Source organism: Trachemys scripta, chromosome 5, assembly GCF_013100865.1.
Source record: "Trachemys scripta elegans isolate TJP31775 chromosome 5, CAS_Tse_1.0, whole genome shotgun sequence".
Taxonomy (NCBI): domain Eukaryota; kingdom Metazoa; phylum Chordata; order Testudines; family Emydidae; genus Trachemys; species Trachemys scripta.
The window spans coordinates 133,732,735-133,753,675 of NC_048302.1; the positions used below are offsets into that span (position 1 = coordinate 133,732,735).

At 40.3% G+C, this 20,941-nt stretch overlaps 1 protein-coding gene across 3 annotated transcripts in view; it reads left to right on the forward strand.

The window, feature by feature from the left end:
• Positions 1-20,941, forward strand: part of ATRN (attractin) — a 239,209-nt gene that overhangs the window by 51,154 nt on the left and 167,114 nt on the right. For all 3 annotated transcript variants that reach the window (XM_034772107.1, XM_034772109.1, XM_034772108.1), the window contains exons 2-3: positions 3,298-3,381; positions 10,393-10,506. In XM_034772107.1, coding sequence (XP_034627998.1) covers positions 3,298-3,381; positions 10,393-10,506 — 198 coding nt within the window. The remainder of the gene's footprint in view (positions 1-3,297; positions 3,382-10,392; positions 10,507-20,941) is intronic.

Here is a 20,941-nt window from a genome sequence, read left to right on the forward strand (position 1 = left end):
TTGTAAACAGTGGAATGACCCACATGAGGGGGAGGGTGAATGATGTCATGGCTTAGTACTCAGTTCTCTTCGGAAGGGAGGCTGAGAGGCAGGATTTGGAGAAATTTTTCACATTTATCTCCTGGGAAGGACTCTTGCTTCCATAGTACCTGAAATAGTGGGGACTTATCAGTGTGTAATTAAAAAATAGAGTTTTCAGTTGATCTAATAACTGAAACAGAGGTAGGATATGAGATACAAAGCCAATACTCTCCAGAAGTGCAGCTTCTTGGAGTAATGGCTTTTCTGCAGCCTGAGGACGGGTTTAATCACAGTTAACTCACATGATTAACTCAGAATTAATCTCCATTTAAAAAAAATAATCTCGATTAGTCACGGTTTTAATCACACTGTTAAATAATATTTAATAAATTTCAATTGGTGTACTATTTGTGTATGGTTTGTCTACATTTTCAAATATATTGATTTCAATTACCGCACAGAATATAAAGTGTACAGTGCTCACTTTATATTATTTTTTATTACAAATATTTGTACTAAAAATAAGTGTTTTTAAGTTCACCTCATACATGTACTGTAGTGCAATTTCTATCGTGAAAGTGTTACAAATGTAGATTTTTGTTTTGTTACATAACTGCACTCAAAACAAAGCAATGTCAAACTTTAGAGCCTACAAATCCACTCAGTCCTACTTCTTGTTCAGCCAATTGCGAAGACAAACAAGTTTGTTTACATTTACGGGAGATAATGCTGCCCGCTTCTTATTTACAATGTCACCTAACAGTGAGAACAGGCATTCGCAAGGCACTTTTGTAGCCGGCATTGCAAGATATTTACATGCCAGATATGCTAAACATTCATATACCCCTTCATGCTTCGGCCACCGTTCCAGAGGACATGATTCTGTGCTGCTGATGATAAAAAATGCATTAAATTTTTGACTGAACTCCTCGGCGGGGGAGAATTGTATGTCTCCTGTTTTTGTTTTACCCACATTCTGCCATATGCTTCATGTTGTAGTAGTCTCAGATGATGACCCAGCACATGTTGTTCATTTTAAGAACACTTTCACTGCAGATTTGACAAAACGCAAAGAAGGTACCAATGTCAGATTTCTAAAGATAGCTACAGCACTTGACCCAAGGTTTAAAAATCTCAAGTGCCTTCCAAAATCTGAGAAGGACGAAGTGTGGAGCATGCTTTCAGAAGTCTTAAAAGAGCAACACTCCGATGTGGAAACTTACAGAACCCGAACCACCAAAAAAGAAAATCAACCTTCTGCTGGTGGCATCTGACTCAGATGATGAAAATGAACATATGTGGGTCCACAGTGCTTTGGATAGTTATTGAGCAGAACCTGTCATCAGCATGGAAAGGTGGTGGTCAAAGCATGCGGGGACATATGAATCTTTACTGCATCTGGCATGTAAATATCTTGCGACGCTGGCTACAACAATGCCAGGCGAACGCCTCTTTCTCACTTTAAGGTGACATTGTAAACAAGAAGCAGGCAGCATTATCTCCTGCAAATGTAACCAACCTTGTTTGTCTGAGTGATTGGCTGAACAAGAAGTAGGACTGAGTGGACTTGTAGGCTCTAAAGTTTGACGTTTTATTTTTTAGTGCAGTTATTTTTTTGTTCATAATTCTCCATTTGTAAGTTCAACTTTCATGATAAAGAGATTGCATTACAGTACTTATATTAGGTGAATTGAAAAATACTATTTCTTCTGATTTTTACATTGCAAATATTTGTAATAAAAATAAATATAAAGTGAGCACTGTACACTTTGTATTCTGTTGTAACTGAAATCAATATATTTGAAAATGTAGAAAACATTCAAAGATATTTTAAATAAATGGTATTCTATTATTAACAGCGCAATTCATCACAGTTAATGTTTTTAATCATGCAGTTAATGTTTTTAATTGCGTGACAGCCCTAGTTTTTATAACATGTTATGATAGAAATTGCTAATTATCCTTGACTTATGAGGTTCTATTTGGTACCTGCTGTTACAAATAATTTTGTCTGTACCTTTTAGTAAGATTGGATTTTATATCATTTAAAATTTGCATTTGTGTTGCTTGAAATGCAGTATTAGTGTACTCATTTCAGGTGACACACAGGCCTGAGTCTTAACTGGCCAATTGAAATGCTAAAGTGAAAATAATTACTCCCAGGGAGAAAAGGAAACATCAGGGAAATACGGTTTAATTGAGGACACTTAATCACTCACTCCACACCAGTACAGCTGGTGCATCCTCGATTACTCTCAAATTCTTCCATAGGTAGGGTTTTGTTTTTGTTTTTACACCAACACCTCAAATGCTAGATTTAATGAATCTGCTAAGGAGTGGCTAAAATCATCCATTCAGTCTGTGTCCAGCAGTGATGCATTTCAACTAAGACCATGGAAAATAATTCTGAGTAGTCTAAGGGGAAACAAATTGATTGAAGAGGCAGCATTTTTAAGAAATAAACTTATACCAGGAACAGGGACCATTGCCTGCAATGTGGGTTATCAAAGTCTTCAAAGCAGAAATGAGTTATAACTGATCCAGGCACTGACAGAGAGGGTTATTACATTTGAAAATGGAGTGGAGAGTAAGGGGAGTTCAGTGCATAGGTCTTGGAGAAGAGTCTATAACATAAGTCCAATCTAGACTGGACCATGAGTTACCCTTTAGACTCTAAGAGTACTTGTGGCACCTTAGAAACTAACAAAAATAAATGTGTTAGTCTCTAAGGTGCCACAAGTACTCCGCATTCCTCTAGACTCTGCTTTTGAAAGTAATATTTCTTTGTATTTTGGAAGTTTTACTTTTGTAGTAACTTTGCAGTTTGTTTCAACAAATCTTTCATTTTCTATTTGTTTTCACTACAGTACTTAAAAACAAGTACCTTGTTTCATCACTTTTGGCTGCTATACTATAAGTTCTATTGCCATCCTCCCTACATTACTCTTTCTGTACCTGTCTTCCGTTATGAAAGAAATACCATTTGGCTGAGTTGCTGGTCTGAGAAGGAAGCCAGATGAGAACACCACTTTGAACTTCCTGGCACAACTTGTGGGTACTCTGGCTAGTTACGAGAAGGGGTACAGACCAAGAGTACAGTAGCAGAATCCCAATTGTCTGATGGATTTGTGTGTGTGTTTTTTTGTAACGGCCATTCAATAAATGCAAATCTAAAGCTGGGTGCTTTAATCAGGGCATTTTTTGAACCTAAGATGTTTGGAAAAACTCAAGTATTTAATCACATTAGAAACCTACATTTCTAATTTTTATTTACAGGCTAACTGGATCTTCCGGATATGTAACAGATGGGCCTGGACATTATAAATACAAAACAAAATGCACATGGCTCATTGAAGGAAAGTAAGTAACAAACATCTTAATTTTTATAGCGTGTTGTTTACAATAATTTTAAGTGCAGTTCAATTAGTGAACACGTTTAGACCTTGGTTTCACTCACTTTTATGAATTATTATGGGAAAGAACACTCTCACAATAATCAACATTGCCCTTTCTTTCTAAATGATGATTTTCAAGGGCTTGACTTGCTTTATAAAATTGGATAGTTGAAAAGCTCAAAACAAATAGAAGTTTGGTTTGGTGTTAAAATGATTTAAATATGGTTGCAAACTCTCCAAATTTCCGAATTTCAGATGTTTGGCTAGACTGCATTTGTAACTTTTTTCTTTTCTTTCCCCAAATGCCAAAAGCAGAGAGCTCTAACTTTAAAAAATCCTGTGCATGAAAAAAAAATCAATTTTCAAATAAATGCTGAGCTTCTGTTGCTTTCCAAATGTGTATTTACTCATTAGTTCCCAATGACTTCAGAGGAATGGTTGCCCTTCTTGCAAAGGTCTCTTAAAGTCTGAAAAGGCAGTTGGGAATCTCCCACATCAGGGATCGGTAACCTTTGGTACGCAGCTCATCGAGAAAAGCTGCTGGCGGGCCGGGATGGTTTATTTACCTGCAGCGTCTGCAGGTTTGGCCAATTGCAGCGCCCACTGGCCGCCGTTCGCTGTTCCAGGCCAAGGGGGGCTGTGGGAAGCGCTCCAGGCCGAGGGATGTGCTGGTCGCCACATCCTGCAGCCCCCATTTGCCTGAAATGGCGAACGGCGGTCAGTGGGAGCTGCAATTGGCCAAACCTGCGGACACTGCAGGTAAACAAGCAGTCTCGGCCCGCCAGTAGCTTTTCCTGATGGGCCGCCTGCCAAAGGTTGCCTGTTGCTGTTGTAACCCACACACCTCCTGGGTGTAGTGATCTGTTCTCCTCTAGTGGCACTGAGACCACTTAGAGAGTAATGAGTCTTCTACAGTCTTAGTTAAGAGCCAGGTGGCTTCTAGCTCATGCATTTAGCTCCAGAGGTCCCAGGTTCAAGCCTGCCTGCTGATGACCGGGGTCTGTCAGTGTTACACTGTGACATTGATAATTTTTTATTGCTTTTACTGACTTTTTTGCAGTAATTTTAAGAGTGACACTTACAGTGTTTAGCTTCTGACAGTCATCTGATTAGTGGTTTAACCATCATAAAGGTGTGTGGTTTTTTTTTTTTTTATTTTTTTGTGTGTGTGTGGGTGAGTGCCGGCACCAGAGCTGCAAAATCAGTCTAGTTTTTAAATATTTGAACAGTCAGTTGTCGTGCATTAAGCAACATAGCTTTAAGTGAGGTTGAAGCAGAACTGTGCAACTCTGGAAAGAGGCTAAATGGGCAGGTTTCTGAGTAAAGACTAGGTTTTGTGATGGAATGAGTGACTTCACCTGTGCTGAAATTCCTGGGAGTTGAGGTCACTCAGCATCTTGCAGGATCAGGGTCTCTAAGATCCTGAAACAGCAACGAATACATTTTTACCTATGTTCTCTGTACACTTAGGTTCCGTTGGTTTTGTAGGAAGATTTGACTCCACCCTGTTTTGAATTTCAAATAATAGAAGATGTCTGTGTTTGTCTCTGTGGTATGTTCCTTAAAATTCCCCAAAGCTCAGCAATTCTCTTATAGCAAGCTTTAATCTCATATCACTAGGCTAAAGTTTTCTACTCGTTAACTTATTTTTACCAAAGAAAATGTTCTATTCACAATTCCCTGGTAAATATCAACATAGCTAATCTTAGTTCATGTGCAGTGTTTCCTTGCATGTATCCGGCTGCTTTCCCAGGAAAACATATATTTTATGAGGAGTGAGCTAGAAATCTTCTTCCTCAGTCATACCACATCTTTGGTGCTAGGAGATGAACAAAATGAACATGTGTTAGTCGAAGTGCTGAGCTACACCCAAAGCTCTTCCAGCTTCACTTTCTCACTTGATTTTAGTCTTGGCATCAGAGGATAGTGGGAATGGGGGCTTCAAGCTGGGCAGAAAGGAGATAGTAGAGAATTATGCTGCCAAAAACAAAGTACACATCCTTACAGAAATAGTCTATACTATCTCTGGTTTGCCAAATGTAAAGGTATGCAATTCTGAAGTATAGTTGTATAGAAACTTTTCAGAGTGGAACTATCAACTGTGCAGGTGTCTGTCTTCACCTCATCCTGTGCTGTTAAGAGAGCTCTAGAGTCTACTATCAGAGGGGTAGCCGTGTTAGTCTGAATCTGTAAAAAGCAACAGAGGGTCCTGTGGCACCTTTAAGACTAACAGAAGTATTGGGAGCATAAGCTTTCGTGGGTAAGAACCTCACTTCTTCAGATGGAAGTGAAGAAGTGAGGTATTGCGTCTGAAGAAGTGAGGTTCTTACTCACGAAAGCTTATGCTCCCAATACTTCTGTTAGTCTTAAAGGTGCCACAGGACCCTCTGTTGCTATTTACAGATTCAGACTAACACGGCTACCCCTCTGATACTAGACTCTAGAGCTCTCTTAACAGCACAGGATGAGGTGAAGACAGACACCTGCACAGTTGATAGTTCCACTCTGAAAAGTTTCTATACAACTATACTTCAGAATTGCATACCTTTACATTTGGCAAACCAGAGATAGTATAGACTATTTCTGTAAGGATGTGTACTTTGTTTTTGGCAGCATAATTCTCTACTATCTCCTTTCTGCCCAGCTTGAAGCCCCCATTCCCACTATCCTCTGATGCCAAGACTAAAATCAAGTGAGAAAGTGAAGCNAGCAACAGAGGGTCCTGTGGCACCTTTAAGACTAACAGAAGTATTGGGAGCATAAGCTTTCGTGGGTAAGAACCTCACTTCTTCAGATGGAAGTGAAGAAGTGAGGTATTGCGTCTGAAGAAGTGAGGTTCTTACTCACGAAAGCTTATGCTCCCAATACTTCTGTTAGTCTTAAAGGTGCCACAGGACCCTCTGTTGCTAGAAACTACTATAGACTATCTATAGACAAAGGTGTATAACAAGATCCAGTGGCTGGAAATTGAAGCTAGACAAATTCAGACCGGAAATATGACTGCTGAATATTCCCTACGTTTTCATGTTTGGTAGGCTCACAATGCCTATAAAACAGGGACTGTTGGAACCTGCGAAGCACTTGTGGCAGACTCCAGCAAAGATTCCACCCTTCAAAGGGATTTGAGTACTTGTGTTCTCATCCAGTGCCAGGATCTCTTGAAGCAGCTGTCCAGGAGAAGTTCAAACAGCAAGGACCTCCCAAACCAACACAAAGGGAGAAAGCTCCCGCTTTGTGGGGTCTATTTGGGCAATAAAGTTTACTTACTAGGCAGTCTCTAGATGTGAGAAACTAATTACCCAGAACTGCTAGCAAAATACAATTACTTGCCCTGGGACAAGCTGTCTCGATTTACAGTCACACTTTCTCTAGAGTCTAGGAAAGAGTTCAAATCTATGATAAATGAGGAGCAGCTGATATCTCGCATTTCTCTATGAGCTGCACTAGATGCCTCTAATACAGCGTTACTCACCACAGTCACATCTGAGATGTGAAGATTATCCTGGTTACAAGCATTCGGGATTCCCATGGAGGTCCAAATAACAATTGATTAGGGCTGTCGATTAATTGCAGTTAATTCCCGCGATTAACTAAAAAAAATTAATCCCAATTAAAAAAATTATTTGTGATTAATTGCAGTTTTAACTGCACTGTTAAATAATAGAATACCAGTTGAAATTTATTAAATATTTTGGATGTTTTTCTACATTTTTCATATATATTGTATTCTGTGTTCTTGAAATCAGTGTATATTTTGCTTACAAATATTTGCACTGTAAAAATGATAAACAAAAGAAATAGTATTTTTCAATTCACCTTATACAAGTACTGTAGCGCAATCTCTTTGTAGTGAAAGTGCAACTTACAAATGCAGATTTTTGTTGTTACATGACTGCACTCAAAAACAAAACAATGTAAAACTTCAGAGCCTACAAGTCCACTCAGTGCTGCTACTTGTTCAGCCAATCGCTAAGACAAACAAGTTTGTTTATATTTACAGGAGATAATGCTGCCCTCTTCTTATTTACAATGTCACCAGAAAGTGAGAACAGGCATTTACATGGCACTTTTGTAGCCTGCATTGCAAGGCATTTTCGTGCCAGATATGCTAAACATTCATATGCCTCTTCATGCTTCAGCCACCATTCTAGAGGACATGCTTTCATGTTGATAACGCTCATTTAAAAAAATAAGTGTTAATTAAATTTCTGACTGAACTCCTTGGGGCAGAATTGTATGTCCCCTGCTCTGTTTTATCTGCATTCTGCCATATATTTCATGTTATAGCAGTATTGGATGATAACCCAGCACATGTTGTTCATTTTAAGAACACTGTCACTGCAGATTTGACAAAACGCAAGGAAGGTACCAATGTGAGATTTCTAAAGATAGCTACAGCACTCGACCCAAGGTTTAAGAATCTGAAGTGCCTTCCAAAATCTGAGAGGGACAAGGTATGGAGCTTGCTTTCAGAAGTCTTTAAAAGAGCAACACCAATGCGGAAACTACAGAATCCGAACCACCAAAAAGAAAATCAACCTTCTGCTGGTGGCATCTGACTCAGATAATGAAAATGAACACGTGTTGGTCTTCACTGTTTTGGATTGTTATTGAGCAGAACTCGTCGTCAGCATGGACGCATGTCTTCTGGAATGGTGATTGAAGCATGAAGGGACATGTGAATCTTTATCGCATCTGGCACGTAAATATCTTGCGATGCCGGATACAATAGTGCCACAAGAACGCCTGTTCTCACTTTCAGGTGACATTGTAAACAAGAAGTGGGCAGCATTATCTCCTGCAAATGTAAATAAACTTGTTTGAGTGGCTGAACAAGAAGTAGGACTGAGTGGACTTGCAGGCTCTAAAATTTTACATTGTTTTATTTTTAAATGTACATAATTCTACATTTGTAAGTTCAACTTTCATGATAAAGAGATTGCATTACAGTACTTGTATTAGGTGAATTGAAAAATACTATTTCTTTTGTTTTTTTACAGTGCAAATACTTGTCATCAAAAATATAAAGTGAGTACTGTACACTTTGATTTCAATTACAACACAATACAATATATATGAAAATGTAGAAAACACCAAAAATATTTAAATAAATGGTATTCTATTATTGCTTAACAGTGCTATTGATCGTGGGATTAATCGTGTTTAATCTTTTTAATCGCTTGACAGCCCTACAATTGAGGGCTTTCTCTTTGACGACAATGCATTTCTTAATTCAAAGACAGATGAGGCCTTGCATTCTTTAAATGACTCCCAGGCTGATCCTCATTCCCTGGGCCTGTATGTCTCAGCTCCAAGAAGGAAGAGATAAGGTACCCATATTTATTCAGACTCAACTACCATTTCAATTCATGTAACTTTAAAATACTTCACCACCCTCCTATCCAGGGCCATATTGTGTTTTCTCATCATACAGTAGATCGGGGTTCTCAAACTTCATTGCACCACGACCCCCTTCTGACAACAAGAAATTACTACATGACCCCAGAAGGAGGGATTGAAGCCTGAGCCTGTGTGAGTCCCACTGTCACGGAGGGTGGGACAAAGCCAAAGCCTGAGCCCCCACCAGGGGGCCTGTAACCTGAGCCTCGCCACTCAGGGTTGAATCCCTTGGGCTTTGGCCCTTAGCGGTGGGTCTCGGGCTTTGGCCCCGAGCCCCTGCAAGTTTAAGCCAGCCTTGGTGACCCCATTAAAATGGGGTCAGAACCCACTTCGGGGTCACAACCCACAGTTTGAGAACAGCTGCAGTAGATAGGTTCCTGAAAGTCCTCATACATGTTTATTTCTCCCCAATTTAGGAACCCCCTTCCTCTTTGTGCCTCAGTAGAGGATTAGCAAGGTTGATGGGGTTCCCCCCGCCCCACCTTTGAGCCTTTAGCAGCTTGTTCCCTGTACCACCTTCCAGTGAAGACTGATTTTTTGAGTGGCCGTTGCATCAGCTCAAAGGATAGGCAAGATTTAGGCCCACATGGCAGGTCCCCCTTGTATAGTTTTTATAAGGATAGTGTCACAATCAGACCTCATTTCAAGTTCCTTCCAAAAATTGTTTGAGTTCCATATGATCCAGTCTGTTCATCTCCCAGTTTTCTTCCCCAAGCCTTACTCAGCCCCGGGGAGAGCTGAGTTTCACACGCTTGTCGTAAGGGCACTGCCTTTTTATATTGACAGGCCAAAACCATTCAGGAACACACTTTTACACTGTTTGTGGCCTTTGCAGAAATGGTTAAGGGTCAGTCAGTCATTCTCTCAGAATATCTAAGTGGGAGTCCAACTGTATGTGGACTTGCTATGGGTTAGCTAAGTTAGTCACCTGGTCCCATTAGAGCTCAGGCAGCCTCTGCTGACTGTTTCAAAAACATCCCTATTTCTGAAATCTATAGGGCAGCTACTCGGAGCTCAGTACACACCTTTGCAAGACACTACTCTTTCGTCCTCTCTAGTCATTGTTTAAGTATCTTATGCTGTTCCGTATATGTTGTTATACCATATTTATCCAATTCCGTGCAAACAGAGAAATGGTTGTTAGTCACCAATAGTGGAATCTATTTTTTTTTCCAAGTCATTGTCTAATAATTGAATATCTACCTTACAGAAAATGAGATGTGTGGATATCATGGATATCAAAGATATCATGACCCACCCTCCTTTCCCGCTTTTAGAGGCCTCTAACTACAGAATTCTATATTGGCATAGGAACAGCCTGCTTTTAATGCCTTTGGGGGACTGGGGTGGGGCAGCCCCAGTGGACACTGCTAGCCAAATCTCGTGCATGGGGTGCACAGAGTGGAATCTAAATAGACAACACATCTTGAGAAATCACAGTTACTGTAAGGTGAATAACTGATATTTTTTTTCAGAGTCACTTTGAGAGTGAAACTTCACATCAAGGCAGTTGTTTGGGGATGCTGTCCGTTGTGGGTTTTTTGTATGGTTAATTTAGGGTTTGTTTTTTGTTTAGGCCAAATACAATCCTGAGGCTTCGATTCAATCACTTTGCTACAGAATGCAGTTGGGACCATTTGTACGTGTATGATGGAGACTCAGTTTATGCTCCATTAGTGGCAGCTTTTAGGTAAGTCCTACCACACAGTATGAAGCTAATTTTATATTATGCTATTGTTTTACTTGACTCCTAAATGAAGATTTGGCTTTCCAAGGGGGGAAAAAAGGGTCTAAGTATCATGAATATATCACTGTGTGTGTACTGGTGATAAGTGTACTGTTACTCAAACCATAGCCAACCAGTAGTAAAAACTGTTAGTATTTTGCAGAGGGATGGATCAGGGGATTTAACAGTAGTACACTTGAATCCTTATTTTGTGTAAAAAGAACGGGAGTACTTGTGGCACCGTAGAGACTAACAAATTTAGTTGAGCATAAGCTTTCGTGGGCTACAGCCCACTTCATCGGATGCATGTAGTGGAAAATACAGCGCGCGCGCGCACACACACACACACACTAACTATAAGGAGAGCGATCAGTTAAGGTGAGCTGCTATTAGCAGGAGAGAAAAAGAACTTTTTGTAGTGGTAATCACAATGGCCCATTTCCAGCAATTGACAAGGAGATGTGAGGAATTGTAGGGGGGAGAAATAAGCATGGGGAAATAGTTTTACTTTGTGTAATGACCCATCCACTCCCAGTCTTTATTCAAGCCTAATTTAATGGTGTCCAATTTGCAAATTAATTCCAATTCAGCAGTCTCTTCTTGGAGTCTGTTTTTGAAGTTTTTTTTGTTGTAATATTGCGACTTTTAGGTCTGTAATCAAGTGACCAGGGAGATTGAAGTGTTCTCCGGCTGGTTTTTGAATGTTCTAATTCTTGACGTCTGATTTGTGTCCATTTCTTCTTTTACGTAGAGACTGTCTGGTTTGGCCAATGTACATGGCAGAGGGGCATTGCTGGCACATGTGTGAAATACAGAAACCCTGATTTTTTTAATATTGAAAATGTTTAATTTGATGATGTTCATTATGCAAGCCTTATGTAAACTACAAAATCTGCCCTTAAAGTATCAGGCTTACAGCTGGTAGTGAATTTACTATGTTATAAGTCTGAGTCTTGCTTGTGTGACTGGAACCAAGCAGAACTATAGCCATACATGCCTCACAAACAGATCAGCAACCCCCTCAATTATATAGTTTAAATAAAACCCAAAATGTAAAGCTAGTTTCTTCCAGTAATTTTGGAAGAGAGATTCTTGTTTACTTCTCATGAAGTCATTTGGATACCACAGTGATGGACCTTTTAAAAATGAATACAGGTAGAGTGATAATCTCCTGGGGGCGAGGGAGATTTGGCAGTATTGGTAGTAACCTAAGGCATTATGGCTACTGGTGCCAAGAGGTTAATGTTTTAAGTGCAGAAAAAAGACCTAATCCAATATAGTTTACTCTTGTAGCAACAGACCAACTTATGTTCTTGCCTTCTTCAGCTGAGGTAAATAGAATTCATATGAATTGGTAATACCCACATTGGACTCGAATCCTTTCCTACGGGCCAGCTGTGCTACCGTTTCCAGAATTACCATCATACTTAATTTACACTTCAGTTTTCGTATAATGTTCGAAAAATACATTGCATTTGCTCTAGACACGACAGCCTATCTACACGGTACGTAGAAAAGGGAACAAGAATGAGGTAGAGACAATGGACAGGGAAAGGAAAGACAAAAAAGGTTGTAACTTATTAAAAACAAATGAGTGTGTGTTTGTTTGTTACTTTGATTGAAAATGTAAATATTAACATTTTGTTATACCTTACAGATGCTTCCTGTAAAGTAGGGGTGGGAAAACTACAGCCCGCAGGGAGCGGGGTCTGGGGCTTGTCCCGCTCTGGCGCTGCAGCCGGGGAGCAGGGTCGAGGGCTGGTCAACGCTGCTTCCGGAAGCAGCGGCATGGCCCTGCTCCGGCTCCTACACGTAGGGGCAGCCAGGGGGCTCCGCTCTGCACACTGCCCCCGCGCCAAGTGCCGCCCCCGTAGCTCCCATTGTTCGGGAACCGCAGCCAATGGGAGCTGCAGGGGTAGCACGCAGAGCTGCCTGGCTGTGGCTCTGCGTAGGAGCCGGAGTGGGGACATGGCCGCTGCTTCCGGGAGCCACTTGAGGTAAGTGCTGGCCGGAGCCTGCACCCCTGAGCCTCTCCCCGTGCCCCAACCCCCCACCACAGCCCTGATTCCCCTCCTGCCCTCCGAACCCCTCGGTCCCAGCCCAGAGCACCCTCCTGTACCCCAAACTCCTCATCCCCATCCCCACCCCAGAGCCCGCACCCCCAGCTGAAGTCCTCACACCCCCCCTAACATCCTACTCCCCCTCCCCAGCCCGGAGCCCCCTCCCGCACCCTGAACTCATCATCCCCTCAGCCCCACCCTGGAGCCCGCACCCCAACCCCAATTTTGTGAGCATTCATGGCCCACCATACAATTTCTATTCTCAGATGTGGCCTTCGGGCAAAAAGTGTGCCCACCCCTGCTGTAAACACTCTACCTGTATTTAGGGCTCAAAAAGAGGAAGCACAATTAGGATATCATATTATTTTCATTCCTATTTTATATATGGGAAAATTTTGGGCTTTAAAAAGAAAATTAAGTGACTTGGCTTTGGTCATCAATTTCGGTGATGTCTGAGCTGGGAAAAAAAATTCATTTTCCTGACTTCAATCATCAGCTCTTATCAAGCTGATTCTTAGTACATTGCTGAACAGGTGGAATAAGCATGATATGTGCCTCCAGTTTTTATATATTTTCCCCAAATTAGTTGGTTTTTAAAATGAGGTTATAGGTAGTTCATAGCATTAAAATTTGTGATTCATAGTTTAAAATCATGTTGCAAATCACCAGGAAGTCTGTGCCTGAAAATTTGAGCATAATGCAGTGGCGCTTTTGAGGTAGAAAAATTATATTCAATTATTGTTTAATTGCTGCTTTAGTTGGCATTTGAATTGCACTCTTCATTAGTACAGAGCTGATTTGCTCTCTAAACTGATTTGAAGAAATAGCAGATGAAGGGTGTAAAAAGGCATCTGTTCAAAAATTCTCCTCCTACCACCATAACACAAAAGAACTGTTCAGAATTTTTAAGGAACTATGGCCATATTGTCTCACTTTTCTTTGCTTGGGTTGAATTTTAATATTTATTGTTATCACTTTCTTTAGCTTTTCACCTCGTTCCCTTATTAACTATGCTGACAGAGAACTTGTAGGAATTAAAGGTTGCAGAGTGTATGCTTTTAAACCTTCAAAATTTGGTATTAAATAATGTGAATGCTACCCAAATCTTGCTGCTGCTTACATAACGCCTCTAAGATGTAGCCTTTCCCCCCCTCTTTCCATATTGCTAAAACATGTCCAAGCTCTTAACTCTTCCTCTTGTGCCTTTCTGACCATTCAAAATATGGCTGCTAAAATAATTTTCCTGACTTGTCATCCTGAGCGTGTTGTTAATTGAGCTCCTCTGCTGGCTCCCCCTTCTTCCCCACATCAGATAAAATTTCTTGTTCGTACCTTTAATACGCTTCACAACTTAACCCCCCCCTTGCATGTTCCTAGAACACATCTCCCGCCCCCCACCCCTGCAACCGGCCTATGCTCCACCAGTGATACTAGCCTTTGTTGTCCGTTTCTCCCACAAACATTTTTTTACTTCCATGCTGCCCGGTACATCCTACCTCAACTAATCTGCAAGATCTATGTACCTTATCCTCTCAAGATATGCTTCTACCATGATGCCTAGAGTAAATTGCCAACTGATAATGGCTGAGGAGGTGCCAACACGGTTAACTGTTATGCTCAAAACATGTGAGAGGGGTATTATTTGTATTACAATAGCATCCAGAGCCCCAGTCAAAAGGGGGAATACAGACACAAGGAAGAGACAGATTTTATCCTTAAAGAGCTTAGACAAAATGCAAAAAGTGGGTGTAACAAACAAATGTAGGGAGGATGAGGGAATAGGGATAAGAAAATGTGCCTAATGCAGGTTTCAAGTCATTCCGTTGGTTTGACTTGAAACTTGAAAATTTGTGGGCACTGCTAGTCTAGTAACCATATTTTCCGCTGTTTCCTCATCCTACCTCCGTTTCTTTGTTACAACCACTTGATGTACCTGATCTTTAATAAACTCATACATTTGGGACAGGGAATGTCTCGCACAATGTTTTTATATAATGCTTACCTCAGTGGGGCCTTGATCTGACTAGACCTTCAGGACCCTACTATAACATGAGATGTAGAAGTAGTAATAGTCTATGTTGCACATTTCCTTTTCTATTCTGCTCCCTATTTGCTAAGTTAAGATTTGTTATGTGGAGTGATAAGCATTAGTTAGACACCTGTATCTTCGAATATACTGGTATAGATTTACTGTGGTACGTTTCCAATTGCTCATAGTTATTAGCTTAACAAATCCGCTTGCATATGCAAGCGCAGCTGCTCAGTGGTGTATTGAAATATCTCATCGCAACCAACCAAGAATTGTTCTATCAGAACCTTGCCTCTCACTTCTTGAGCATATGCTGAGCCTTTTCTTCCTGCTCTTTCTACACAAAGGTGCCAGGGCCTAGAAGAATGAGCTTGGGGTTTGTTATATGTGCATTGCAGCACTCTATAATGAAGACAAATATCATTGCTTACATTTTGCAAATGGAATAACTGTAGCACCAAGAAGTTTATATGGCCAGGGACACTTAATAAATCAGTGCCAAAAATAGGTCAGTTCACTGCTGTTCAGTGATGGGCAGTGGAATAAAATGCTCAGAGAACGTCTATGCCTCATTCAGTCCAAATCTGATATTTTGGATGGCGCTGAACTACAGTAAAGTTGAGCATTAAAAAGTAACTGCATTTCTTATTACAGAACATTAGTGCATACATCCATTGAATTCTGTTTATGCAGGAAGGGATGTTACATATTTGCTGGAGAAGAGATGTCTGAACAAAAGCTTTTTTACATTTCTTTCAACTCAAAGTTCTAGACAACGTATTGCAGGGAAAACCCAGAATTCGCAATGGAGTGAGCTAGGTTGCTCAAAATGTCTTCATTTCTAGTATCCAGGGCCCTGGAAGTTCTCAGAGAAAGGCAAGACCTGCTCTTCACACCTACGCACGCTGTATGTTTATATAAAAACCTTGATTGGAAGTAAATTTAATGGACTTTTCCGTTTGAGAGGCATAGGTTCATAATTTTAAGGCCAGAAGAGACCACTGGACTGTCTAGTCTGACCTCCTGCATAACACAGGCCACAGGACTTCTGTTAATTAATTCCTGCCTAAAGTACAATAGTGGTGATTCAACAAGAGCATATCCTTGAGATAAAATCATTTTAATTACAATATTTCCAGTGATGGAGAATCCACCACTACCCATGACAGGTTGTCTCCATGTTAATTACCCTTTCTGTTAAAAATGCACACCTTATTTCTAATCTGAATATGTCTAGCCTGAATATGTCTGGCTTCAATTTCTAGCTATTGGATCTTGTTATCTTTGTCTGTTAGATTGAAGAGCCCTCTATTATCAAATATTTGTTCCTCATGTGGGTATTTGTAAACTATGATCAAGTTACCCTTTAATCTTTTCTTTGATGAGCTGAATAGATTGAGATCCAAGAGTCTTTCACTGTCAAGCACGTTTTCCAATCCTGTAATCATTCTTGTGGTGGTTCTTTGAACCCTCTTCAATTTATCAACTTCTTCTTGATTTGTGTATGCCAGCACTGGGCATAGGATTCCAATAGTGGTCTCACCCCAGTGCCAGTTATAGAGGTAAAATAACCTCTGTACTCCTATTCAGTATTTCCTCTGGTTCTACTTCGCAGAATCACATCAGCACTTTAAGCAACAGCATCACAGTGGGAGCTCATGTTCAATGGATTATCTACCATGACTCCCAGATCTCTTCTGTTATCACTACTTCCCATGATGGAGTACCTCATCCTTTAAATATGGCATACATTCTTTGTTCCTAGATGTAAGGCCTAACATCTGGCCATGTTGCAACACACATTGTTTTCTTATGCTCAGCTTTCAAAAGGGTCCATATAGCTCTGTAGTGGCCTGTCCTCTTCATTATTTTACTCCAGGGTGTGCCATCTTCAAACTTGATCAGTGGTGATTTTATGATTCTTTAAGATTTATTGATTAAAACATTAAATGGCATAGAGCCAAGAACCAGTCTGTGTGGGACCTTGCTAGAAACACACACGCTCAGTGATCATTCTTTGTGTACTATTATGTTTTGAGAGCCATCAGCCAGTTTTTAATCTATTTAATAATGTGTATTAAGTTGATTTGCTGTCATTTTAGTTTCTTTATCAAAATGTCATGCAGTACCTAACCAAATGTCTTTAGAAGTTTACATGAAGTGGATCTCTGTTTACAGCTGAAGAGGTTTTGAGAGTAGAAAGTGTCCCTGGTCTTTTTAAACTAAGGACTCTGAACTGAAAATTGTCACTTGGTGGATTGAAGAAGAATATGGTATTTTTTTTTGTCAGGCGCTTAAGTCTTTGGTGCCAGATACTTAATTGATAGCAATAGGATTCATGCTGAAAAATAAGTTTTGGCACCATAGGAGTTAACATGGTTAAATTAATATAGGGCATCTGTCCATGAATAACTACTTCAACACACTGGAAATATTTTAATAAGTCACCACTGTGGTGGTAAAACAAGGCATTTGTTGTTCTTACACTTGTCCCTAGCAACAGTTGGTTTCACTTGACATACTGTAATGAATTATGGGCTTTACAGTAATGCATCTAAAGTGGCATGAATTCGTTATTAAGCTTGTTCATGGGACATATTTGCTAAACTAAGATTGATACTGTTTTCTTAGCTTAATTTAGAAGAAGGACAATGTAACCTAGATCTTAAAGTGCCGATCAAGCAAAAAAAACCATTTGAACAAGCCCCTGCGCCCGCATGAAGCATCATTGACTTCTGGGGCACTCTGCATGGGTGAAAGTGTCCACCTTCATTGCTCTTAATGTAGGATCAGACCTGTAATGGTTTCAAGGACCTGAGCTGCTGGGTCTATGTTAAACTAAGATAAAATGGTGTTCCCTTGCTTACATCACTGTACGGGGAATAAGTGTACTGGTAGCCTTCCTTCCACAGTTTTGTGTTACCTTTGTCCTTTTTCTTTTCCTGTTGTCCTTTGTATTTTTCTCTGTCCCATCACAGTTCTCAAGTTGTCTCTTAGCTGTTCCACTCTCTTCTGTGGGCAGGCAGCGCTAATTAGACTTTTGACCTTTGATACGCTGGAAGGTAATGTCTCGAGAGAACATAATTCTTGTATATGCACTGTGCTGCCTGCATCCTGCAGGGAGAAGAGAACACACAAAAATGGGAATTGTTAAAAATGAAGCATGCAGTAGAGAGAGACTATAATAGAGCAGGGGAGACAGGGCTTTTGGGTACTGCTGTCAGCTCTGCCATTGACTCTGCCACTCAGACAATTGCTGCAATAGTTCCTGCACCTATAAAATAGGGAAATTTTACTTACCTTACCTGTATGTTGAGACTGACTATTGTGAAGTGCTCCGAGATCCTCTGAGAGAATGTGGGGATGACAACCTCTGAAACAGGCTAGTCTAGAACAGAGTAAGGGCTCCGGGAGATTGTGGACCAGATTAAAGCACATTTTTTAAAGGTTGTCATCTTTCCAATTCTCCCCATTATTTACTTTCATCAGAATTCGGTAATGTAAAGACAAGTGCAGAGTACTTCACTTAGGAAGGAAAAGTCAAATGCACAAATACAAAATGGGGAATAACTGTCTAGGTGGTAGTACTGTGGAAAAGTATCTGGGGGTTATAGTGAACCACAAACTGAATGAGTTGTCAATGTGATGCAGCTGCCAAAAAGGCTAATATTATCCTCGAGTGTGTTAACAGGAGTGTTGTATGTAAGACACTGAAGGTAATTGTACTGCTCTGCTCACCATTGGTGAGACCCCAGCTGGAATACTGAGTCCAATTTTGGCTTACTCCAGAGTGATACTAAACATAATCACGGTTGGCCTGCCTTTTAAGGCAGCTATATTGTCAAATATTCATTACACATTTTCAAGACTTCGTACTTGTGTGTAAAGGCTTTTGCCATATGTTTTGGATCACGGGTATGATGCAGTTCTGCAAATAGCAGCATGAAGATCACCACATCATCCATCTTTCAGAGAGTACTCAGAGGAATGTTGTCTAAGGCTACATCTACACTACGGGGGGGGGGGGTCGATTTAAGATACGCAAATTCAGCTACGTGAATAGCGTAGCTGAATTCGACGTATCGCAGCCGACTGACCCTGCTGTAGGGATGGCGGCAAAATCGACCTCTGCGGCTTCCTGTTGACGGCGCTTACTCCCACCTCTGCTGGTGGAGTAAGAGCGTCGATTCGGGGATCGATTGTCGCGTCCCAACGGGACGCGATAAATCGATCCCCGAGAGGTCGATTTCTACCCGCCGATTCAGGCGGGTAGTGTAGACCTAGCCTTAGATTCCATACATGTTGGATTAAACAATTAGTTGATGCAGTACCATTAAACATTCAAATCCATCCTGATTTTTCTCCGGTTTCTCTCTCAGCTGGATTAATTTATTCTCTTCAGCCTCTTCAGATATGTAGTCACTAGAGTTGTCTAGTTTATTTCCCCCACTCCTTACATTTGCAACAGTTAAATACATGTTTGTAAAACTGTCTAAAGAATTTTGGTACTAAACAGTAACTTGATTACATCAGGGCTCACAGAGTGTGACAAACGCATGTGGAAAGGCCAACATGCCATTCAAAGAAAATGGAGAGAAATAAATTGAAATAAGGGAAAAGCAGCAGGAGACAGATTTGAAGAGTGACAGACATATATCTTAACTCTTGCCACATAAATCCTGAACACCACTTCCTCTAAAATGAGGCAAATACCTGTCACCTTTCAGCCATTTTAAAAGTAATTTTCTTAAATTTATATCTGTTTTATTCCTTTTCTTATTACTTCTCATTCACTTTTTCTCTTCCATGTTGTTCCTCTATCATTACTGTACTCCTTTCTTTTGCCTGTATTTTCTTCCTGATTTTGCTGATCCCAATGCCTTCCAATTCTGGATTGGCTATGCTTTGATATTAATAGTACATGGTGGATGATTCGAGAGGCAGAGAAAGGTATGCTGTCCCTCTGGTCCATGAGTTGTTCTTCTGCCCTGGCTGAATTATGTTGAGATGACTATTTTCATATGGCAGAGACATGCTGTTCCCGTATTCATCTTTTACAAAGTAAAACGGTACTCCTCAAGCAACAAAGAGAAACTTATTAGACTTTACATCTTTGACATGTTGGAAGATAGTATCTCAAGGGAGATCATCTTCAGATCAGCAGTCTAAAATTTCAAAATGAAACAAATGTCTCTTATGCATGAATAAACTATGAAAAGGAATTAATTGGGTACTATCGATTTAAAATTTCCAGGATCTGGGATAAAAAAAATGCATCTGGCTTTCTTACAAAAAAATGTTTTACAAAATCATGTTTGTGGACATACTGGAATGGAAATTGTCTAGCCAAAACATCAGATGATGATGCAGAATTTTGTGGCATGTCAATGAAATGAAGCATGTAGCACGTACTTAGTTTGGTAACGTGCAGGCCACATGCCAGCTTCTAACAAGCAGTGTCTTTGGACAGCTTAGCTGTACTACCACGGCCAAAATGTGTCTTTGTAACATGCATGGTGCAAACTATTGCAACGTCTTGTTTTCATTTTCAGGTGTCAAAACATAGTGAAAATGGGCAGGAAGGGTCTGTAGTGTTCCTAGCTATTGAAGCAGGCAATCATATAATAGCACCATTAATATGGAAGTACTTATGTGGGGACTGAGATTTTATAGGCAATTAGGACATTTAAGTGTGACTAGCAGGGTGGTTAGTAAAAGTTTCACTGCATATTGCTTTCCTGGGCTGGAAAACTCAAGGATAAATAGGAGCATTCTATTTATGTAGCCTTGTGAACGAGTCTTTGAATTAATTTGTTTTATTTTAGATTCTGAAAGGGAATATAAAAATGCACATTTTTAACTTGGGAAAATGTTCCATTTTCAGCATTGCTTTTTAGTCAGTCCTGCCCTTATATGAAGTCAAGCTCATCTACATATCCCTGTAGAATCAGCTTCTTTACATGCGCTTCAGGACACTAGATTTCTACAGGGTGCATGCCTGCATACAGAACTAACTGTTGCATCTAAAGTTTCCTTAGAAACAGTTCTTTCTCTTGCCAGTCAAGGTTTTTGGGGGAAGATTTGACTCTTCTATTTTTAATTTAAATTCGATTTAGTTACTGTTAAAATATTCCTGCTGGAAAATAGAATAGAGTTTGAGGGTGGGAGGAAGTTTGATGGAGATGCGGGAAAAGTTTTGCTGTTAGGAACAGAAAAGCAGAATGTTCATTAAACACGGGTGTTAAATACAGCGCTTTAATACATAAAGATAAAAATGGATGTATGCATATTGGGTGTGTCTTTATTGGAG